At 40.2% G+C, this 25122-nt stretch overlaps 1 protein-coding gene and 1 long non-coding RNA gene across 4 annotated transcripts in view; one reads left to right on the top strand and one right to left on the bottom strand.

The window, feature by feature from the left end:
• The window catches only part of LOC117956887, a 9097-nt gene extending 8825 nt beyond the window's left edge, over nt 1–272 (top strand). Inside the window, exon 3 of the long non-coding RNA XR_004659392.1 lies at nt 261–272. This is a non-coding gene — a long non-coding RNA (uncharacterized LOC117956887). The remainder of the gene's footprint in view (nt 1–260) is intronic.
• A 6018-nt stretch (nt 273–6290) lies between these two features.
• Nucleotides 6291–9977, bottom strand: fam8a1a (family with sequence similarity 8 member A1a). 3 transcript variants are annotated; one of them, XM_034892680.1, is made up of 6 exons: nt 9898–9977; nt 9254–9749; nt 8815–8935; nt 8472–8595; nt 7408–7547; nt 6291–7226 (listed from the first exon to the last, which is right to left on the bottom strand). In XM_034892680.1, exons 2-6 carry the CDS (start codon nt 9657–9659, stop codon nt 7082–7084), a joined length of 936 nt encoding a protein of 311 aa, XP_034748571.1. In that variant the 5' UTR covers nt 9660–9749; nt 9898–9977; the 3' UTR covers nt 6291–7081. The 3 variants fall into 3 exon arrangements, with proteins under 3 accessions (XP_034748571.1, XP_034748574.1, XP_034748573.1); XM_034892683.1 differs by having other exon boundaries at nt 9254–9681; nt 9896–9963; XM_034892682.1 differs by having other exon boundaries at nt 9254–9746; nt 9898–9915.
• Nucleotides 9978–25122: the final 15145 nt, after the last annotated feature.

The raw sequence follows: 25122 nt of genomic DNA, 5'->3' as shown, positions 1-25122 counted from the left end.
GTCAAGTAGGGGGCCACAAAATATAAGCCCGCGGGCCGCAATTGGCCCCCGGGCCGCGAGTTTGAGACCCATGCACTAGATAGACGAACACTAGATTGTTCTTCTATTCAAACAACCTCTCTATTTTTAGATTACTCCTGCTTTCATTTCTTAGTTCTCAGGATTTTCAATTGTGCAGACTGTTTTAAGTATACTAGCTAGCCTGACCATGGATCATTAACTGGTTTCAGTATCTACCGCAGGCTTCATTTGATATAAAGCAGAAACTACAAAATACAGGGCATAATTTGTTCAACGAATGCCCTCGCAACTTGACACAAGCTAAACTCATTGGCTTTCCAAATAGCCTGCATATTTCTGATGGTTTCTACTTACTGTTGAAAAGGAGGGGTTTTTAAAATACTATAAATGTCTTCATCACATGTACACATCTGAGACAAAGACACATTCCTCCACATAGCACATACTGTCCTCAAAATTTTAATTCCACACCAGCTGATTGTGAAATGATGCACCAATTTATGGATTGTGAAGTCTACTGTCCGTGTTGTAAAAGATGTCCGTGAATGAACTACCAATCTCTAGGAGTCAAACTGAAGGGAATTACTGTGACATGGAGGAAAGCATATACTGTTTTGCAAAGGGGCAAATAGGAAATGGCAATATTTAAAACATTTTCTCAGCACTGGCAGATCAGAAACAGGTGGGAATGAACTGGAGAAGAGAGTAAAGGAGATAAAACCAGCATTGATAAAGAGCAAAGTTAATTTAGATGGAAATGTGCAAACACAGACTGCCTTCTAATAGCACTACTGACACAGCTCATCCAAAAAGGACAACCAAAACCCTTAAAAACCTGCATGCGTTTCATTTTCCATTATTACTTTCCCAGCTTTGTATGCGATACCCAACATGATTGGTGTTTGTTGCCAGTTTGTTGTTTTAACCATTAATGTATGTATGTGATATGTCAGAACTGTCTCTTCAGTGCATTTTTATACGATTTGTTTCGCAGGCCTCTTTTAAAAAGGGATCTTGATCTCAATCAGACTACCTGTTTAAATTCCTGTGTCATGTCTGTGCCTGCCTGTTTGTTTGTGAGTGTGCTTGCACAATCTATTAATAGAGGACCTCCAGTAGCTGACCCATTAACACATGTTGTCAGTCATCAGGCCAGATTATGAACCATCAGATTGTTACTCACCACCTGGCATGGGATTCCCCCTCACTGTGTGAAGAACAAACGGCAACATTTTACAATCGACCGCAGCTAAAAACTCATTTTTTTGTGTGTTTTGTGTATTTGTGTGTATTTTATCTTGTCAGTATATATTTTATGACAGGATAAAAAACAAACTATGTGTATGTCACATCATGTTACAGACTTTATATAGTTACAATATGGTTCCCCTTCTGTGTACTTATTCTCTTGCCACTCACTTCCTCAAACCCCTAAATGCAGACATGCATGATGCTATCTGCTGTCTGTGAACATACTGTATACATTTACACATTTGCACATACAGTACAGTTACACCAGCAGCCATACAAAATTATTTAAGATCTGTGAGTCAGTGGAACTCCTATCATATAGTACATACTTCAATCAGGGGGAACCATGTGGTGGGTCTGCATCTAACCTGCTGCCATGTATATATACACAGTATCACAGGAAACACAAATGTTTTGTGGAGTCAGTCTGCTGAGGGATTAAACTCATGACTCAGTACTGTATGTTCAGTATGTAGATATTATTCACACTGAGAGTGTACATGTGGGAAAATAAAGTGTTCTTGTGGGAATTCACAAGAGGGAGAGGCATTAAGGGTGGGGCGCATTTGTGACAGCTGACAGTACTGCTGTACACACACACATACACACACACATTGACACACTGTATACAAGAATACTGCTCTGTCATCAAGTGTTTACCACTTCCTCCTCCTTTCCACTCGTCTCCTCCCTCTGTCCGCATATAGTATAGTACTACATGCTCTAGCTGACAGCCCATGCTGAGCCATCACGTTCCAGATTATTACTACTTCAAATACCATGCACATTTGCCTGAGTAGACATAAGAAGATGTCACATGTGATTAGATTTAATATTGACATGTAAAATGTCCAATGTTTCCAGTTTCAATTACCTTTTACCGAGAGCAACTGGTTAATCTACTAAACGCATGAGTCTTCGTTCCCTGGTTTTGCACAAAAACTTGCTGCTGAAAGACAAAATGCTGTCATACAAAATGGCTGACAAAATGTATGGAAAGTTTTTTTCTCTTTTCATGCCTCAAAGCCATTTAAGGAGTTTAATACTTTATTACTTATATCTAAGATCTACAAGCTTTAAATTTGTGGAAGATGTTACACATTTATAATTCAAACAATGCATTTACATAATGTTCTACCACTCTTTATTGGCATTAGACCACACGTGGGTGTAGGTGAATACTCTGAGATGATCCACTCCTCCCTACAGGCTAGAATTGGGAAGGAATTAGAAAAAGGGAAGACATCAAAAACAGATGATGACAAAAAACAAAGCTGTCATGACAGAAACATGAGTGTTAGTCCACTCTTACCACTCTAATCATTGCCAGACAAAAGAACTCTGATAAACCCACAGTACACTGCACCAAACAACAGTCACAGACTAGCTGCTGAACAGAGTGGAACTCTAGCAACTAAAAAGCTAGATATTTTCCTTCAGCGGTTGGTGGAGACCAAAACCAGAGCTAAAAGGAGAGTAAAGACATGACCACTAACCACTACTAATGGTTCTCCACATCTGCTGGACTTGTAAATTAGCAACTGTTTGCTAACAAGTTCACTGCATCAATTTTATGTCAATGTCGTGTTAACAACTCATTTCTGCTGCCCTTGGGGTGGCCAGATGCAGCTTTGACTTTCAAACAATATTCTTCCAAAATAATGCTGAAAATAATGCAGAGTGATAATCACTAAAAAACCTCTTAAACCCCTAAAGTCTTCAGTGCTCTAGCTCTGATGAAAACTAACTGCTAAAGTCCTATATTATACTGTACTAAGTAAAGTTCAAAAGCATTGACACTTGTTCTAAGTTTTGTTTTTTTGTCTACAATGAAGACAACTTTGATCATGTGTGTGATGATTGGCGTCTGTTTGTATTTTGTGTATTTGTGTTTGAGTGTGTACTGAATGCGACACAGAGCAAACAAAAGCAAAAAGCTGAGCTGTGCCAAGGCATCTCTTGTATAATAACTGAGAGCTTTAGTAAGGCTGGGTGAATTTTAATAGAGTTCTGCGGGGTATTCCATCGCCTCTGGTCTCACGGCTCAAAGATCAGAGAGAATTTTCAAGCATGGTGTCCCTCATCCTCTCACACTCGCCCCCTCTCATTCTTTCTCTCTTCCTCCATCGTCCCCCCCCCCCCCAACTTACTCTTTCCACTTTCACTCTTTCCTCATATGAACTCCGTTTTCCAACCCTTTCCTTCCTCTTGGGCTTTTGTCTCTCTCTCACATTTTCTGTTGCTTTCTCGGTCTCCCTGTGAAATTTGTATTAGAGCCACTCGAGGCGTAATTATTGCTAAGCCTCTCTCAGTTCCCTGGCACAGAGAACAACTCATGACTCTCAGCACAAAAAAAAAGTGCTACTAAAGGACAAAATGCTGCGATGAACTTTTAAAATCATGCACAATGGCTGACAAAATGTTTGCAAAGTTCTTTCCATCTCCCTGCCTCCAAGCCATTTAAGGAGTTTAATACTTTTTTATTCGTATCCAAGATCTACAAGCTCAACATTTATGGAAGATGTAACACATTTATAATTCAGACACTGCATTTACATAACGTTGTACCATTCCTCATTGGCAGCAGACTACACATGTGGGTGTGGGTGTAGGTGCAAGCTCCGCGGCGATCTACCGATCCCTACAGGCCACAGTTTGGAAGGAATTAGATAAAAGGTGACACCAAAGACAGATGTACAGATGACGACAACAAGGCTGCCATGACAGCAACATGCGAAAAAATGAAAGAAAAAAAAGAAGAAAAAAAAGAAAAAAAGGCCAGAGCTGGTAAAAAGTCTTGAATGGTGGCTTTTATTTGTGTCTTTTGTTTCATTTGTGTGCATGTTGAGGGTAAAAGTTGTCAAGAGACTGATAAATATTACTAATTAATTAGGATTAATGGTTGCTATTTAACAACCTACCAATACCGAGGCGAGCCAATCAAAGGTTTTTTAACTGGGACCGTAACATAAAATATGCCCCTGGGCTAATCCTACAAGAACACTTTGGGTGTAAATGAAAAACATGCATGAGTTCATGTTACCAAGATAAATTGTCTCTGAATGACAGCTTGCTTGCCGTTTGAGTAACATTATTATAGATCTTTAATCAAACACAAAACATTATTATTATTTTTATGTGAGCGGAGTCGGCACAATGGTAATACCATATAGTACTGGCATGTATGTACTGGTATTTTACCATTACCTTGTTACATCTAGAGGTGCTAAATCAAATGTAACACAATAAGTTGCATTATGTTTTAGTAAATCACCTCACGTGACCTGTAGCCTAACAATTTCCAATGCATAGATTTTTTTTGCACAAGGAGTGAGTTCGGACATGTCAGCAGATGGTTGGAGATTTCACAGCAGATAGCAAGATTTCACAGCAAGGCTTGCACAAATATATTTTTGCACTACAAGCTATGTGTTTTTGGCCTCAGTTATGATACAAGTTATGTATGCATCAGTTAAAAAAACACAAGCCATTCCAAAAAGATTTTTTGTAAAAACATCTTATGTAAAATAATGCCAACTTCCAGTAACTACAGTCTTTTTCCATCTACTGTATCTGGGCCACATGTATTGATCTGTGTTGCTTAATGTCGCCCCCATACGGCAATTGTGGAGAACAGTGCTGCTAAAGATGTAAGACTTCTGTATTTTAAATCCAAATGAACACCCGGGAAATCAATGCAATCAGCCAACATTATTCCTACTCTTGATTTGATGTCTTTACTGTACAGTTTGGTTAGTTTGGATGACTTTTGTTGTTGTTCTTGATTGGAAGTTTGTCTGTACTTCAGCTTAAACGTTAAAAGAGATTTGTTGACATTGAGGTCCACACCACAAGGCTGTGGTACCAGAGCGTGTAATGTCCTTTACAGGTCTTTAAGTAAAAATGAATCCCTTTAATCCTGTTTTTCCTATAGCACGCTAGCTCTATCACTCAAATTCACAGGTTGGAGAAAAATAAAATTGATTTCCTAATGTATTCTAAAATCCTGTCAACTCTTTTTTTTTTTTTTTTTTTGCTAAATCAGCCCATTTTATTGACTGACTTCTGTGCAATGCAGAAAAGCTTTTTTGCACACCTCTTTTGTTGGGCAGGTGTAGGATGTGACCAAAAGTAGCAGATCAGGAGCTTACAAAGAGTCCTGCACACTGACCATTACGCAAGCAATAATTTATTTACATGATAAGGGTCTAAGACCGAAAGCTATCTTAATAGCTTACTAATAAATAACTGCTTGCGTTATGGTCAGTGTGCGGGACTCCTTCTAAGCTACTGACTGACCTCAGAAACTTTGTCCCATAGGTAACAACGAGGCCTTCGCTTACACCTGCTTTTATGTTTGAAACATATTCAGTACTCACTCGACACTGCACTACGATCCCACTCCAAAACGTGTGCTGCATGTTCCTCGCTGTTAGTTCCAGACATTCAAACATTTCCTCTGTGCACAGCTGCAGCCCATTGCTTGCCCTTAACCCTTGTGTTGTCCTCATGGCCAATTTGACCCGTTTTTTTTTTATTTTTAATATAAGGAACTTGGCTTTCTTTCAACCAAATTGCCTTAAAATAACAAGGATGCCATACAATGTTCTTCTGGTAAAATTAATAATTACTTTTATTGAATTTTGTTTGTTTTATTGAATTTCATGCCATTCTAAAAAAGTGACCAAAACCTCTGAAGAAATGTTTTTAAAAAAAGCCCAAAAGTGCTGAAAAAAAAATTTCTTTTGTATAACGTAAGACATGATGTATTGTAATGTAAAATAAAAAATTAGGCTATGAATTTAAAAAAGCGTAGAAAATAAAACAGCTAAAACATCGTAAAAAGCAAATGATGATGGTTGATGACAACACAAGAGTTCCACAGATCAAAGAAACCTGTGTCCCCCCCCCCCCCCTCCTTTAATGATGCAAGAAACCATTTGAATCAATCAAGGACACATATAAAATATTCACTTTAGCAAGGGGACAAACACCTGTAAATAAGAATCTTGAAAAAGAAGCTTATAAGGTATCTTTTATTTAATCTTCTAAAGCTAACTCCTTAGTGGTAATCAGGGTCATTTTGTAAACGCTAGATCAGCATGTGGTTGTTTTATTTATCAAAATGGGTTACAATATTTAAAAAAAATGGTTAGTTTCATCAAAATGTTTGAATTAATTTGTGTTTCAAATGTGAAGACATTGATATTTGAGGCCATGAGTCAAATATGGACATTTTGCATAAATCGTGTACCGCTATCTTATCAAGTGGCCATACTGGCATTAAGTAAACTATAAAATGGACTGCTAAGCCAACATTAGAACATGTGAATGCATCATTAATGATCTTTGATACCAGAAGAGTTTTACATTATGCATGAGTTTAAACCTAACATGAGCAGTGGCATTCAATAGTGCAGATCTGACAATCAGTGGTTCTGTGATGCAAAACGGTTGCCCTGAGTCACGAGCCTGAAGACAGGAAATATGAGCAGGAAATTCACAAATACAATTTCTCTTGTGTGAACCTCATTCACCAGGGAGAAAAGTTATTATTTCAAACACAAAAATAAACCAAAACAAAACAATTCTTCATCTTAATATCCATAGGCCCAGAGAATGGATACAAACAAGCCTGACATCATTTGCAGTTTAAGTCCTCGTTTGATCCAGTGAAGAAATGGACCAATGCGTTGCTTTTTTTTCCAACGTTAGTTTAAATTAAAGACAGTTAGCGCACACAGGTCTGTAGCGCGTTGACGTTACCTTGTCAAGTATACAGTAAAAGAGTCTGCTGCCCGAGGAGAGGCTATCTGCCCACTCTGCGCTGGACAACAATGGTCCCTGCCACAATGTCATACACTGTCCTGTTGTGCTGGAAGAAGAGCAGAGTGATGAAGACGGGAAAGAGGAAGGCAATGGAGAAGTTCTTATTAAGAGCCCGCACTGTAGAGCTGTGGAAGTTAAGACAAAAGAGATGAGACGAAACAAGAGGTTCAATTGAGAATTCCAACACAGATGCTCTACGGGTACTCAAGTCTACTATAGACATTGGTTTGGGATTTAGATACCACAGTAGAGTCCAACTTGCACAATCAAATCAAACAGTAGCTCATCCAGTACATGACCACTCACGCAGAAAGGGGAACATTAGAAGCTGGGACTATAAGGACTCGGTTGGGTCGGACCAGAGTGGATGTGTCACACGTCACCACCCGCAGGCCGAGCAGGAACTTCCCTGGTGTAGCACCACCAGCTCCCCAAATACAGATGGTCTGAATGCACAACAAGGACAAACGTAAGTAAGTATGGAAAGTGTTAAAGTAAAGTTGATTCATTGTGAAGCAAATTTGTGATTTTTATCTTTGAAAAGTGCCATTTCATGACTTTTCACGAATAAAAATCAAAGTGTTTCACAATAAGTACGATATGATAAAGAGAAGACATAAGCTAACAAGGAAAACATAGGTATATAAAATCAGCCAGCCACATGATTTGAATAGGAAAGTGTACACAGTTTATTACTGAATGCAATCTCTTTATTTACTAATAAAAAGATGCACATTGTCAATACCCTGTGAGCTCCTGACCATGCTCCAAAAATGGTCTGTACAGTTGAGGTCAGAACTTATTAATGATGATTCAGTAGTTAAAAAAAAAAAAAAAAAGTTTTACACAAACAAGGAAGGAAACCTGCCAGATGACATTAGTCTGAGCACAGGTCCCCGAATGTCCCAGGGCTGGTTCCCACCTGGGAAAAAAGCCACTAATGCAAAGGTTGAACAAGAGACGCAATAGAGGTCTTCATCTCAGGCAACCTTGAATGCAACGTTGCATCACTGTCCTCTGAGGGACGTAATGTTTGTTGTAGAAGAACTCTTGATTCTCATTATACAAGAGCATGTGGTAATGAGGCAACTCATACCGTCCACTGAATGGACAAAATGGTGTACATGTAAATATATTTTTAAGTACAAATACAAATGGTGGGTTTGAGTCCTTCCATTCAGCTGGAAAAACCCTTGTATGTAGCATTACATTAAGAAGACATTGGTTTTAACTACTCATTTATTCTATCCATGTAGACTTGTTACTACATTTTGTAATGGATCAATGTGAATTTCATGAACTATCAAGTATTGTAATACTGTAACTATACATATATTACCTTTGTCATGACAATGTAAAGTATGACTCACCTCATAGAGGCAAACTAGCACCCTGTAGACCAGAGCTACAGCCATCATCTTCTGAAGGTCCTCCATGGACGTGTTCTCATCCATCTCCTCCACAATGAAGTGGGTAATGAATGTGGCAATGTCCCTTTAAAGAGAATAGATAGTGTGCCTGTGTGAGGATGGATCTGGTGGTACGTTGAAATAAGTTGGCATTAAAGCAATCATGCAAGCAATGAACTCTTTGGTCATGCAAATAGTGTAGTTTGCTAAACTGACCCACAGCAACACCAGTGTTCTTTTGTGTCTTATCCTTTTAGTTGGACAGTTAAGTTTCCACTGAAAAGTGTTTACTAGTTTCACTCACTTCATGCCACTCAGATGAATGATCCACAGCACGATGGTGGCCTTCACACAAAACAGTATAAAGAAGTCCACTGTCTCAGCTAGGAACCTCTGGAGAGGAGAGGGGATGGTGTACTCCCGTCCTGGATGAAGCAGATGAAAAGACAAGTGGACTGAGAGAATACCTTTTTATTTTTTTAAATGGGATACATTAGTATGTCTAATTTCTAAACTCAAATAAATTATCTTAAATATCAACTTCAGAGGTTAACAAAGCACTTAGCGTGTACGCTTGTTTCCATAGAGCAATATACTTACAATATAGCTACTACTAAGCCTGTATCCCATCAGACTCATGGCCTAGCTTATAGAGAGCCTCTACATTACTGAAGGCCTAACTGCATTTCTGATGAGGTGTGTGTGACTATTAGAGCAGCTCAGTGTCAAACTGATCCATATACCTGCTTGAGGTGGATTCCCATTCTGCTGCTGGGCTGGCCGGGCATCAGTAACGTTAGCTGAGGTCTGCCCCTCTGGATGAGGGTGGGTTGCATAGAAGCTGAGAGGATAGGGGTAACTGTACCGGTTGAGCGTGTCAAAAGCCTGCTGCCCACCGCCGGAGGACGATGCAGGTGTACCTGGTGTCTGAGCGCCTGTCCCGGGCGGAGGGATTCCGCACGGAAGAGGGAAGGGGAATGCTGACAGAGGCAGCCAGCTCTGCCAGTTGGCTTCATATCCATAGCCCCAGTAATACTGCCACATCCACTGCTGTAACTTTGCGCAGTATTCAGTCGTCGCGGTGGTCTGAGGCTGCTTCGCATCGCTTTCAGGGCCGTCACGGCGGTTGTCACTCGTAGTCGCAAACATGTTTGATCCGCTTCACTGTCTCGCGTAATTTGACAAGAATATCTTCTTAAACCGTCTTTACACTGCAGGTCATATCTCATTAGCTCCCTGCTGGATACAAGCACAGTGCTGGCTAAGTGTGTTGGTGTATACAGGGATTTCCTGAACCGCTGAACGTTAAGAATTAACTTTCTAGGTTGCTGTCATTTTATGATATTTCAGTAGTTCAGATTGAAGAATAACGTGTTATTTTCCGTACCTTATTTGCAGCAGATATCAGCGAAATACCGTCATGTTGTGGAAATGGCTAATAACATGTCCCCCTTCTGTCATTAATGGTATGATCCATTTAAAGGAGCCGAGTCCCTAAGTATTTTTCCTAATGGTTACAGCCATAGACATAATACAGCTCCTTTAAAATACACTTTTCATTGTAGCTGGTAGCAAAGGTAGGTACGTTACTCTACCATAAAGGGATCACCAACCCGGTTCTAACTCAGAGCTAACTCAGGGGTACTGAATAATACGAAAGTCTAGGTTCCAGGCTAAGTTGCACTTTATACCTTTAAATGCTATTCATGCACAGATAATTAAACATGCACCATTAAAGCCAGTTATCAAATTTGATATTTTATTACACATCATTTGTGACACTTTTGTATGAACACATATTTATACAAATTATCACTTCTGTAGCATTCCTTTTAAGAAATCATTAACCTTGTCACATTGTTAAGCAAATCATATCAAACAAATTACATATCTAACATTTTGAACAAATCATGACCTCTGTCACCTAATACAAACTATCACTTTGTAACATTTAAGAATTTAAGAATCATCAACTCTGTTACATTTTTAAACAAATAATGACCTCTGTCACATATTTATACAAATAATCAATCTTTTTTTAAGAAATCTATAACTATCATATTTTGAAACAAATCCCAAATCATCACAAAACAAATAGTGTCACATTTTGTACTGACTACACATCCTTTTCAACTAATCATCACATCCTTTTCAACAAATCATCACATCTGTCAACTTTCTGAACAAAATATTTTATTTTTTGTGCACAACAACATTAGAGTTCAAAGTCCAAAAGGAACCGTCTGTAAAGCTCTGTTAGTGGGAAGCCTGGCATTGCATGCTGTTCACAAGTGTAGATAATCAGTAAGACGTGTTCTGTGTTTGTTCTTGATAAAATGTCAGAAAAGGCTGATTCACAGCGATACAGTATGTTGATAAGATTATTTATTGCACTATTGGTTAAAAAAATACATACAAATAAAATGTAAAATCACTTGTTATATTGTTTTGTTTTAAAAAAAATATGAGAATTTGAAGAGCTTGTATTGACCTCTTAATGTTAGTCCACACAATTTGATGGTATGTATCCCTTTAAATGTTTTGGTAACACCCATAGACTGTATATTAGGTAATAATATATAGTCTATGGTAACACCATATACAGAGAGAAATTTACTAGCTGTCGGGAAGTGAACCGGTTCAGCAGGTTACATGGAAACATATGAAGGATAGCTTATATTTACCTCAGCTGAACAGAGGTGCCATTTGCACCAAGTTTCACAAATGGGAATTATGATAATAGTGTTGTGATTGTTAAATATGAACGAAGTATATAATTATATACTGAAGAACATGTCAATATCACTTAGTGTAACTAGGAACTAAGCAACTTCCCTTTGTGTTTTCTTTATGTGTTACAGGCTGCAGAATGACAGCACTCAGTCTCAAATTTCTTTGACAAACAGGTGTGAAAAGACAAATACACTGCAGCAGAAAGATACATGGCCTTCTCATTCCTAACTCAAAAAAGACAATCCATCATCTGCACCACAAGAGAGCAGCAGAGGCCAGCTGATTCAAAGTACATCAGAAGACACCATTAGAAAAGTATTTTTTTATTTCTGTTAATGCTTATATTAGATTGTACAATGGTAAAACCTCATGTAGACAAAGTGAATGTTTTCTGGCTGCGTTTGTAGTCTTGCTGTCTGCATAAACATATATATATTTTATTATGCACATGCCATGTTTGACCATTTAGATGTTCATGGAAGATGGAAGTTTGAGTTTGCAGTCACATCTAGGATCTAGGGATTGCAAAATTCTGAGTTCAGTGACAAATCAGTTGCCACAGAGGCCATCAGGGTCAAACACTCAAAACTCTGAATAAGCTACACACCCACAGACACACACTCTCTCTCTCTCTCTCTCTCTCTCTCTCTCTCTCTCTCTCTCTTTCTTTATGTCCCTCTTTCTCTGACCCAAAATGCTGAAGCTGCTCACTCAAGTCTCCCACTCTGTCCTTCATTCCACTTCTGCTTTAACTTCTCTTTCTTTTCTCACCCTTTCTCTCATTTAACTCCCCCTCCTCTCTAATAACTGAAGGGGTGAGGCGGGGACGGTTGTATTTGCTGACTGGGCTGGCCCGGCTCTGTAGGTTAGGTGTGAGGTCTGCCAGTTCTGAATGATTGTGCCTGGCCCAGTGAATGGAGCCAGTGAGGCGGATGCCAATCCGACCCCAATGAACGTTATCCCTGTCGACAGAGGCCATACGTTGACTGTGCCCAAAAATAATCAGTCCCAAATAAAGAGGCACCCGGCAAACGCTGACCCCCATAGAACCCAACAACCTGGGATTACTGCTGTGTGTGTGTGTGTGTGTGTGTGTGTGTGTGTGTGTGTGTGTGTGTGTGGGTGTGTGTGTGGGTGTGTGTGTGTGTGTGTGCGTGTGCGTGAGGGAGTAAGGGGACATTGGTAGAGATGGTTACTGTACTTGTGGCAGGGTAGCAATGTATCACCAAGATGTGGAAAGTAACTAAGTACCTTCACTCAAGTACCGCAGCATAGTTTTTAAAGTATTAGTCAGTAGATTTACTTTGTGAGATTCATTAACTCTGCTTTTTTCACTCCACTTTATTTCCACCGTACATTTACTTCATCACATCTGATAACTGCAGGAATTTTGTAGAATACGTTATGTGTAAAACGTATGAATGCATTATGATGCATTGTTGCTGTTTAAACCATCTTCAACCTTAAAAAAAAAACAGAACGGAAGGACACATTTATTATGACATCACTAGCCAACACATCATTGGTGAATTTTAAGAGTAACAAACCACATCTCTTTTGTTCCCCGTTTAAAAAAGTATGTCCTGACCATTGTTACGATGGAGTAAAATACAAGTTTGCAACAAATAAAACCAATAGTAAGCAAATATGACATGCCAAATTACCATCAGATAAGGGCATCATTTGCAAATATTGGGCACACTGCCAGATCAACACACCTCACAGTATGTACCTTATTTGCTGAAGTCAGAACTAATCTAATCTATCTTTACTCTTTTGAATCAACACAGGTTAATAGTACAGCGAACGACATGAGATGACCATCTCTCTCTCTCTCTCTCTCTCTCTCTCTCTCTCTCTCTCTCTCTCTCTCTCTCACATACATTGTAACTTGTGGCATTGCTCTGAGTGAAAAAACACAATGTCTCTTCTACCATGGCTGCCCCCTTATTGCTTTGCGGATGCACACTAGTGCAGTATGGGTGGAAGACATGTCTCTTTAATACATTTTTTTGATCTTTGTCCTTTACACAGTCTGTACACACCACTGAGTGTGAGACAGGCTTGGTTCACACAGTTCTTGTTAAAAAGCTTGCTGTGTCTGTACAGGATGCGTACCATGCTCCTAGACATACACCAAGGGAACAAGGTCACCAAATAATTGCTCAGAAAAGCACTGTAGGAACTACATTTTCAGTTTTTTTCCCATTACATAACATTGGCACATCCTTGAATGAAGTAATGCTTCATTCAATACATTTTTATAAGGTCTTCAATAAACGAGCACAGGTACAGTGGGCTGTTCTCTTGGCGTCCTTTCCTTGTTGAATATTTAACCCTCCTGTTGTCCTCAAGTCCCATTTGACCCATTTTAAAACGTTTTTACATCAGAAATGTGTTTTTCTTTCAACCAAATTGTCAAAAATATGAAAGTGGCAACACTCTTCACAAGTAAAATTAACGCTCAGTTCACCACTTTCATTGACTGCGGCTGTTTTTTTCAGTTTTACAACGTTTGAAGAAAATAATTGATAAATGAACGTTGTTGAAAAAAACAAGAACAAAACATGAAAGAAAAAAGAACAAATGCAAACAAAAGCACTGGGAAAACCAAAAAAAAGTTTCTTATTGTTTAAATTAATAAAATTTGACCCCAAAAAACTAAAAGTTGCATTGTCTAAACCGGAAGATAACACAAGGGTTAAAATGCAAAAGGGAGGCTAGCAGACTCAAACTTGATTACTGCAAGCTCATTCATGCAAGTATATACTTTTGCTAAAGGAATAATTTGACATTTTAAAAATGGTTACCCTTTTTTGCCATGCATTGAATCTGAAACTCAAGGCGTTTGCCTTTAGCAGGCGCACTATCAGTGCTGACATTGGTTAAAAGTGGAATGTAGTCAGTTTCCATGAAACTAATGGATAACAACATATCACAGGTCTTAGCCAACAGTGATTCTGGACTCTACAAAAAGCAGCGACTCTTGGATGTTCAATTCATCATTTGGATAAGTTTGTCAAAAAGCCTAATCCACTGGATTTGTCTGTGCTCATGCGGTTTTCGCATGTTGCCTAGTACAACCACACACTGGTTTAAGCTCCTAGTACACACAAAGGTTAAAGCACACGGATTTCACCCACTCAGAATGAGTCTAGTGGGTCGCAGGTCGTCCAGAGAATGTGGGGAAGGGGGTCACTCACGTCCTGTTTTGAGAGAGTGGGGAGGGCAGTTGTCATGTGATTTATGTATGAATTATTCAAACTGTTTAGGTGATGTGAAACAATTAGTATGCCACACACTATAATGAGAGTAACAGGGCACGGTCAAGGAATTGTGATGTATATTTCATGTTTCAAGTTGTTCTTTACAGTCTCAAATATAATTCATCTCTTTAACACATTGAATTCAATGATCCATTGACTTTGATTTGCGCATGTACTTGAAAGTATGTGACTGGCAAAGTACTGAGAGGAAAAAATGCTTAATTTGCTGATACAGCGAAGGAAAGTCCAGGTTACCTTTGTCCTAGAGAGGTGAAAAATCTCTGAGATATTTTTTACTTTGTCTTATGTGTGTAACAGTGAAAGCCAATTAAGTAAATTATGTCTGCTTCCCTGGAGCCCTGACAGGAACACCCAAGGGGAGAGTGAGGAACTGCTCTCCCACCGGCTCCTGCTTCAAGCAAATTCCTCCCATCCCCTTCCTTATCTCCTTATCCTTCACCTAATTCTCTTTATTTCCTGCTGCTTCAATGTCTCGAGCACTTGCTCACCTTTTTCCCTGTTGGCAAACTGTGGCAAATAGGTGAGAGGTTTAAAAATGTAACCTCCTCTTCCTTTAAAACCATGCTTCTTTCCTTTCCCCTCATGAAACATACTTGCATTCTTCGTAACTGCTCTAATCATTTTTTATGTTGACATTGGATTAAAGGAAAGAGGAATGTTTCGCTCATAATGCCAACACAGATAATTACCCCAGACTCTGCAGTTCCCCTCAGTTCTGCAGAGTGCTTAAGTGTCTTTTAGCTTGTTGTTTTGGTTTTAAGACCCACAATTTTACTAGTTTGTTTCGTACTTACTTCTCTCTGCTCATCCTCGTTTTCAGCAACAGCAGGTTACCGTTATCAGCAAAAACCTCTGATAAACCAACTGTGCTCTATTTGCCCACACACCAAAAGACAGACAGACAAAGTTAGCGAGATAAAATTAATGCAACTATTGGTATACTATTTGGGAGAGACAGATCAGACAGGTCAGGCCAAATGCCTGCCTGAACAGGGCTTTACGGGGCTTACCTCTACGCACAGTCTCGGTTCTGGAACCACACTCCTTGATAGGGGTTGGTCTCTCTTGTGCTCCGGAGTTGCTGCGTTGGAGTTTACCCTGGTGGACGTAAGGGTTGCCTCCCTACGCCTGTGATGGTGACGGGGGGGGGGGAAATTCTGACTGCTGTTTTTGCACATGCACTAAACAAGAGCTCGGAGTATCAACCTTCTTGGAGACCTTGAATGAAGCCTGTATGGGGTTCCAGTGGGGGACCCCATAGTTCTGCTGGGGGACTTGGACATGGGCAATGAAGTGTACTTGGTACCATAGCATCCTAGGCCGATGGTCAGTGATCAATTTTATAATCGTTTCCTCTTATCTGAGGCCGTGTGTTTTGGACACTCGGGTGAAGAGAGGGGCGGAGCTGTCAACCATCTGGTGGACACCCGTGGTTAGGGAAGCCGTTCGACTGAAGGAGTCTTTCCGGGATGTGCTATCCCGGAGAGATCCAGAGGCAATTGCAAGGTACCGATGGGCCCAAAGGGCTGCAGCCTCTGCAGTGAACAAGGGCAAAGCAGCGGGTGTGGGAGCAGTTCGGAGAAGACATGAAGGAGGACTTTTGATTGGCACCAAGGTGCTTCTAGTAAACCTCAGGAGGGGGAGCCGGGGAACCATCCAAGCTTACCCCAAGTGAAGGAGTTTAAATACCTTGGGGTCTTGTTTGCGAGTGAGGGGACAATGGAGCGTGAGATTGGTCGGAGAATCGGCGTTACAGCATTCTATTGATTGCACCGTTGTGACAAAAAGAGACCTGAGCCAGAAGGCAAAGCTCTTGATCTACCGGCCAGTTTTCGTTCCTACCTTCACCTATGCCATGGTCATGATGGCCGGGTCATGACCAAAAGAACGAGATCCAGGGTACAAGTGGACTAAATGGGTTTCCTCAGGAGGGTGGCTGGCATCTCCCTTGGAGAAGGTGTGAGAAGCACAATCATCTGTGAGGAGCTCGGAGTAGAGGTGTGTAGGCTGGAGGGATTAGGAGAGACAGATGGTCCAACTGGTCAAGATGGAGGAGGGGTGTGGCTCTGTATGCGTGCTTAATGTTGGAGTAAACATGATCCAGAGTGTTCTGTCCTCTAGTAGGACACTTGACATGTTGGTAGAATTTCGGGAGTACAGTCTGGACAGGTTGGCCTTATTAAATTCTCCTGCGATTATATGGACACCGTCAGGGTGGGCCTGCTGCTGTTCGTTGATGGTGTTCAACAGGCGAGAAAGCGCTGTGTTTACAGGCTAACTAACTTACCTTTTAGCTAGCAAACAAAATTCAGCTTGTAATTTTTAAAAAATTGAAGCTGTAATCTCAAAGATTTTCCTTCAAATAAATGTCTGATGTCCCTAAAAGAGGTAACACAATGGTGATTGACGGCCTATTAATGACAGTATTGCAATATTCATACATTTGCAGTATTACAAACTGTGTTTCTGGTGTGATAGTTCCTGAAAAAGATTACAGTTCTAAAAATTCTAAATCACACAGTACATACATACAGACATACATACATATATAAGGACATACATACATACATTCATACAGTACAGTACATACATACATACAGTACATACATACATAAATAGAGTAAAGTACACACATACATACATGCATATTGCATAAAACTTCAATGACTGTGCTGTATGATGACTAAAAGCCTTTATATAATGACGTTGTTTTCTGCTTCTCCCTCTAGATCAACAAAGCCCTTTGGAAAACCTTTTTCCACATGCTCTGCGGCCCAAATGATTTTTTTCTGATGTCTGAAATTGGTGCAATTCATCTCGACCATCACCATCTCTTATTTCACTACACTGGGGTCAGGATCTTGACCTTTAGTCACATGCTCCACATTCCCTTCTGCTTTTTCCCCAACGAAAGTGGCTGACAAGACAAAAGAGTTGATCCGCAGAGGGTGCTTGTTTGTTTAACCGTCAGCTGTGCGTCGTAGGGAAGGCAGCTGAGCTCTTCCTCACGGGCGTTGACACAAACAGCTGTAAACCCATAGACCTCTCAATTTATTGCATGGTTAAGCTTAATAAAGAAAATGGGTCCTGTGTTATGAATGCATTAGAAAACAGCGCTGGTTGCTTAATAGCTCTCACACTGACGACGTGCACATCTATCTATTGATTTTCACTTTGGCAATAGACGTTACAGTCAACCTATAAAAATAGAACTTTGTGGTGTTTCAATGATTCAGCTGAAGGGTTTAAAGAAGTTTGCTGTTTGGTTTTATGCCGCCGAAAGGCCTGTTTACAAACTTGGAGAAAGGTCAGCCTGTGATTAACGGCTTCCGTTTTCCTCCCGCCTATCAGAGGCTGTGGTTATCTCCCCAGTGCATTGTGGGGAAGTGCCTGTAGCCTACAGCAAGTCTCAAAGTGTCTATCAGGCCAACTTTCCTGATGGCCCATTGTCTTTTTTATTAAAGGTTTCCTACGCCAAGTCCAACCTGTCTGGGCTTAGTCGGTAAATAATTTGTACTGTACTCACTGTGGACAATGACTCAAAACTTGTGGCAAACAGCCACTTGTGATTGTGGCTATTTGTTGTACCATGTATTCCCCTCACAATCTGTGTGTTGTGACCTGGACACAACAAATAGGAGACACACCATGATGAAGTTTTACCAAGTTAATCAACTAAGTTAGACAAAATTAAAGCATTAATAAGAAGAGGGTCAGGTGTGTGTGTGTTGAATTTGAATGACATGAAATGGAATTAAATGAATTGCCATTCAAAGAAATTCCACACACAAACAGAAAAAAAGTGTATTGAATCTCACATATATTCACTGTTAGAAAGGTTCCTTTGGAAATGTAATTGCTTTCTGTTATAAGTTGCCCAATATAAATGTGAAGCTGTGGATTACTTTATTTGGATTCATTTATTAATGCAAAGCAATTTCCTTTTAAATTGACTCAACATCTGGGAACAACTGACCAAGTCAATTGATGGTTCTCATAACGTTCTGGCCAAAGGACTACACTTAAAAAATTTGCCAGCTGGCTAACACTGGCACATTTACAGAAATGTTAATGGACGTGGGCTATCTTTATAAATAACTAAATGAATGTAAATGAATTTGGTTAGTAACTAATTGAAATACACATTTGACCTCAGTGATACAACTAACTGAAATTACATTCGTTTTTTAATTTAATACTTCTCAACCCTGCATACATTTGGTTCCAAAATATAGAATTCTTTAAATAAATTACACCCTCAATGTTGTTCAATTAGTTTTGTTCCAATGTTGTTTTCATTTCAAAGTAATCAAATAACAAATAACAAAGTTTTAATGCAAAACTCACTGAGCAACACTGTTGCATCTATTCAGTTCTGAATTGTACTTTTGTACAATTCAGAACTGAATAGATGCAACAGCCTGGTGTGTGGGTGTGTGTGTGTGTGTGTGTGTGTGTTTTGTAATGTGCAGACAATGCATAAATATGAAAGAACTAAAGCAACACGACCAAACCCAAAGACGGACAGGAGAGCTGAAACTGCAGTAACCCACAGCAGGTCCAGGGAGATCCTGGCCTAAAATACCTGGGAACACTCAGGTGTTTCAGGTTACACTGACGACTCAGCGGTCACCTGCAGAGTAAGCAGAGAGACCGGTGACTCACACAGTCAATGTGGCTAAAGCAAGAGGTCACATTTGGCTTTAAATATGAGCTTCCTGAAACCTGCTTTGTGTGACCCCTTTAAACATCACACAGCTAATTTAAACTCCAAATAAATCCTGTTTAGAATTGACAAACACACACTAACTGTACTGAACACAAAGCATAAAATCGGAAGCATGAAGTCTAAGCTTCACTTGTTCCTGTTTCCCAACCTAACCTTGCTTGATAAAGCACTGAACCCAGGGCAGACAAACAGCATAGTTTGACAATTAAAATATCAACTCCATTCAGCCCTACCACCTGCAACAGAAGGTCAGTGTGTCTGTGTCTGTGTGCTTACGAACGGAATAAAAACCACAACAAATCATTTTCCATCACTCTATCTACTGAGATTCTTTAAATGCCTTGCTCTCTTTGTGTTATCATTTGTAGTCTGTGTGTTGTCTGACATGAAAAGGCAAATTGTTCTTCCGGTGGGAACAGTCATGTTTCAAACTGTAATGTCTGCTCCTGAAATCCCCCGGTGTGGCTCTTTAATTGCTTATGGAAAATGATCACAGATGATCTTGACATCAAAGTTATCCCATCCCAAGACAATTTTCAAGGGTAAGGGTTAATTTAATTGGCTTTTTATACGTAAATTTAAACAATAAGATGTGCAAGTCCTGCAAACAATTATTTCAAGCGACGTACATTGTAATGCATAAACAAATTTGTTTTCCATAGAGCAGATAATGCATACGTCTTACAGTTTCAGTGATTGGATATTTGTAATAACTTTGTGTTTGAAGTTGGTTTACCCCTTCACAGAAGTTCTGTTCTTGTTCTTCACGCTGTGGCCATAAAATAAACCGCTCTGCATGTTACAGAGTCACTGAGTTCTTCCTGAGGGTTTTGAGCACAAAGCATGCTTGCTGTGAACAAACTAGAGATCATCATACAGTATGTTACTTCCCAATCTATATTCAGCAAAAAAAGAAACATCCTGTCACCATCAACTGCTTTAATTTTTTAAGCGAACTTAACATTTGCCAATATTTGCATGAACGTTTAAGATTTAACAATTAAGACATTCACTGAACAATTTTCACAGACATGTGACTAACAGAATTTAAATAATGCGTCCCTGAACATGGGGGGGGGGGGGGGTTCTGAATCAAAAGCAGCCCTCAGTATCTGGTGCAGCAACCAGCTGCATCAAGTACAGCATAGCGTCTCCTCCTCATGTACTGCACCAGAAAGGACAGTTCTCGCGGTTGTTTTTGCCGTCCTGTACCTGGTCTGCAGGTTTGATATTCAGATGTACCGATCCTATGCAGGTGTCATACGTGGTCTGCCACTACCAGGACGATCAGCTGTGCTTCCTGTCTCCCTGTAGTGCTACCTTGGGCGTTTCACAGTACGGACATTGCAGTGTTGCCCTGGCCACATCTGCTGTCCTCATGCCTCCTTGTAGGCACGTTCACGCAGATTAGCAGGGACCCTTTTTCTTTTGCTGTTTTTCAGAGTCAGAAAAAGTGTCTCTTGACTTTTCTTCCTAATTTTCTCATAACTGTGACCTTAATTGCCTACCACCCTTAAACTGTTATTGTCTTTTCGACCGTTCAACAGGTATACATTCATCGATTGTTTATGGTTCATTGAACAAGCATGGAAAACAGTGTTTAAACCCTTTACAATGAAGATCTCTAATGTTATTTAGATTTTTTATAATAGTGTCCTGACAAAGATGTGTTTCTTTTTTGCTGAGTATAGTTTAACACAGACACATATATTCAAGCAGAGACTCACAAGAATACAAACGCTGATTTCGAAGATCACCCCATCCCCTTATCCCCCCCCACCAGATTACAGATCACATGTCCTGTCACACAGTAGTCATACGAGAAATGGATAAAGCCAACACGAGTGATTTGCAGCAGATTCAGCACAGAAAACGAACACTTCTTGACTTGTTGTTGCCCATCAAAGCATTTCTCTGTCTGCTTTTGAACAGAAATGCCCAGGCATTGACACACAGAATAAAGAGCAGGCAGGTGATTTTTTTGTTACAGTGCTCTCTGGGGGGGGGGAACCATTGTGTTGGGTCTGGTATGTATAGCCTCACTTTAAAGATTTTCACAGTCCTTCCTCTGAGCTAACACACTCTTAGATTTTAAAGGAACTCCCTGGTGGGATGACTTGAAAAACAGTTATTCTTTGTGATGTCCTCAAAGCCCAAACTGTATTTCCTCACAAACAGTGGAGAGGCCTTTAGAAGTTACATTTTGAGCTGGCTCTACACCCGTTCTGCTTACAGTGAGTAAAGTTAAAAAAAACATCTGCTTTATTAGGAATATCATCATGTTTATACATTAAAGCTGTACATGTTACCATCTGGCTCAGAAATAGTGTAACACAATGGTGATTGAGCCCATGGCCCACTGATGAATAAAAGTATTGTAATATTTATATATTTGCAGTTTCACAAACTCAGTCTGGCGTTACATCTCCCGAAAACTACTCTGTATTACAGTATTTCTCCATTGTATACACACAGAAAAATTGAAGATCGTGAAGCTCACGTACCAACAACAAATCCATAGAAACTAAATGAGAACCATTCTATTTCTAGGCTTCCGACTGCCAAACTCTCAGCACAGTTCCATTGTTGTCACTCAAGTGGAAAAGGATCCCCGCTTTAAGAACATTTTCAACACATCAACCGTCCGTCTCAATCTGTTTTATTGTACACCCAAAAATTAGGGCAAAGCTTTGAGGAACAAAAATCCCAAAAGACATCTCAACCCTCAAACTAGTTGGCTTTAGCTGAGCCTCTGACCTCTTTTTTTCTTGGCTGTTCTACTTTGTTGCTTTGGAATGTATTCCCATAGAAGCAAGTATGCATGTATGTGGTGGAAAAGACCAATTGTGCACATCAGATGCAGAACTGAGCATTAGTGACTGCTGATATGTGCTGAATAAAGATGTGTAAATATATGAGTAACTGTTCATTTCAAAGTTTTGGATTGATTAGTTTAATCCAGAGCTCTACACTGCAATCTTTGATCCAAAACAGAGTCCCATCCTGGAATCCCAGATATGTCTCTGTGAGTGTTGTGGGGAGATAATAAAACAGCCAGCCTCTGTGCGACCAGACAGGGCACAGCTTGCACAACATTCAGAGACTTGTTGATGAAATCAGAGTTAGTACAACTGGATTGCGAGGATCAGTGGAAAGAAAGCTTGTTGCGTGGCAACCAGCCTCCCCTACAGTTCAACTGACATAGTTCTGCCCAGCTGTTTGGTTGCCCTTGGAGACTGATCTTGGGTCAACATAGGTGCCATAAGTCCTGTGGAGAGGATTAAGGGTAAAACTAGTCTATATCGACGACGTTTCATTTCCAGGATCAGGTCGGATTTGGCCAGATGTCTGTCACTTTCCGCTTTCTTTGTTTTGGCATTCTAAACTCGGCAGGGGAAATCCAGACAGCTAGCGACTATTTGTTGATAGTCTATTTTTCTGTTACACCACTAAAACAACTTTTCAATGTACACGTTCCACTGAACAAATTCCTTCCCAAGGCTATTTTGAAGAGGTGCCATCATTGAGTCCAGCACTCAGAGCCGCCCAAGACAATTGTGATTAGTTTTAAAAAATGCCAATAAACCAGAGCACGTTTCTCTCCCATTCAGGAACGTTGTGTGGACCAGTCCGACCCTCCTCCGCAGCGCTGTGGAGTAAGATTTGGCAATGCGAGACTAAGGTAAAACTGATGTTTGTTCAATGTGGAGGCGTTCACGGCAACCCTCCTACAGTCAGTGAGATGTATCTGGCTGGGGCTTGATCCCAAGGTCATCCCCACCCTCCAGCAGGAACCTAAGTGGAAAAACACAAAGAGTGGTGCGGCACATTTGCTGTTTTATGCTTTTTTTTGTTGAAGTTCCCTGAAACCAAAGTGGTTCAGACTCAACATAAATCCCCAATGAGAAAGCTGACATCAAGTTGTTGTGAAGTTCAAGCCCAGACGTTTTTCATTAAGTTATTCTGACATCTTCAGTTGCAGTCTTTAAAGTAGAGTCTTCTTAATTCAAACACCACAACTAAATAACAAAGTTGTCTCATTACAGAAGGTAATGTTCTTTCACTTTTTAAAACTCGTGTCTGTCTGATAACCTCAACGTCTTCAGACGTGGAAATATCCCTGAGTTTGTTTCTTTCCTGGTTGTTCATTTTTCCCTTGATCTTTGGTAAAAGTCAGTTCTCAGCTTTAAAGATTAGATTGTTTTGCATTTAGCAAGTGCCTTAAGTTCCTTCTCAAGCCATGGGTAATAAATCAATAAAAAGTGAATCACTCTTTTTTTTAAATGTAATTTGGTAGTGCAACATGAAGGAAAGTCAAATTAAGTCCTACAGTATGTTGCATGAGACTGAAAGCTCATACACCGTGTATCTTTAGCCCTGTTGATCCACTTAAACATGAAAGGTGGTGTCGTTTGACGGAGTTTAAGTGAAGGACAAGCAGAGGAAGGGTGTCAGTGCTGCAGCTCAAGTGGCGCTTTCCAGATGTTTTGCAAAGGATGTGAGGTAATTTTTCTAAAGTCAAAGACAATCTTTCTTGACACAAAATAACTCCAGTGTCAACAAGATACCTTTGTCTATCAGGCATGTGAACACACACGCACACACGCACACATGGACACACGCACAAGGCCCGGTTAACTCTCAGCAGGCTTCTCACTATAATGCTCCTTCCTGAACAGTTTCCTAATTGCTCTGCAACCTCTCTGCTGATGCGAGGTTTGCCTGCGTCAACTGTGGCCAGCGGAGGAAGATCAGGACCTTTTCCCTCCTCTGGAATACTTCCCTTTCTATTCGTTTTGGCCTTCGACTTACAGAGTATTATTCCACATGTTAGGAGGGAATCTCAGCTTCATGCTCTCTGAAAATATCTAAGCTATCAGCTCTTTCTTATTTAAATATGGAAGATGCATCTCATGGAAAAAATGCTTAAACACCATGCCTGAGAGTTACTTGCACAAAGCTTCACTTTCAATTAATGAAGAGACACCATAGACCATCAAATCAAGATGTCGGCGATAAAAACAGGGAGGTGGAGATCTTCCTCAGTTCCCTGCAGTTATCCAAACAAAGTGACGGAGATGCCTGTGGATCACAAGCACTGCACCTGTAAGTGAATCCATAGCAGATGTGATCTTTTCTTTCTGGCTGTGAGAAAATAATCCCGCTTTTAGAAGGGTTTTATAATGCGCAGAACAGAATGCACACAGACAAGAGTGTATCCTGTTGTCCCAAGTAAAGTGCATACAGCATCTACAGTAGATGGCAGCCTCATATTTTGAAAACCCCAAATCCAACCAGCACTCCTTTAATAGAACACTACCTGGGCCCAGACTTTCTGTATGCCAGATTGTGTGTGCTCGTTTCATAAAACACAACTGTGACATAGGTCGGCTTTGAAAGTAATCCGTAAATTCTAAATGAAACAGGGAGCCATTGAAGCGAAGCCAGGATTGGGGTGATGTAATGTCCGTTAAAACCAGTGAGAAGCCTAGCTGCTGCGTTCTCAACTAGTTGGAGGTGAGAGAGACTTTTGGTGGATGACAGAAAAGAGACCTTTACATGTAATAACTGGACACTGCCTCTCTACAAGACCCGGACACGAGATTACACAAGATATATTGTGCCGTTAGTGGCACAAATTCCCTAATAAATTTGAAAGTATTACAATCACAATAATCCAAATTGACAGTGAACATTGGGCTTTTGGGGGTCACTAGGGAGCTGGCAGACATGTACAAAAGGAAATGTTATTTCGCAGTAGGTCATGTTACCAAATGGCTCTTTAGCTGCAGAAGGAAAAGGTCTTAGAGGCATTAAAAACATGGCCATTGACACACTAATAAAACTGGTGACCTTTGCTAGC

The sequence above is a fragment of the Etheostoma cragini genome, chromosome 14 (genome assembly GCF_013103735.1).
Source record: "Etheostoma cragini isolate CJK2018 chromosome 14, CSU_Ecrag_1.0, whole genome shotgun sequence".
Taxonomy (NCBI): Eukaryota; Metazoa; Chordata; class Actinopteri; order Perciformes; family Percidae; genus Etheostoma; species Etheostoma cragini.
Note: the sequence above shows the minus strand (reverse complement) of the source record. Positions and strands in the feature narration are given on the sequence as shown.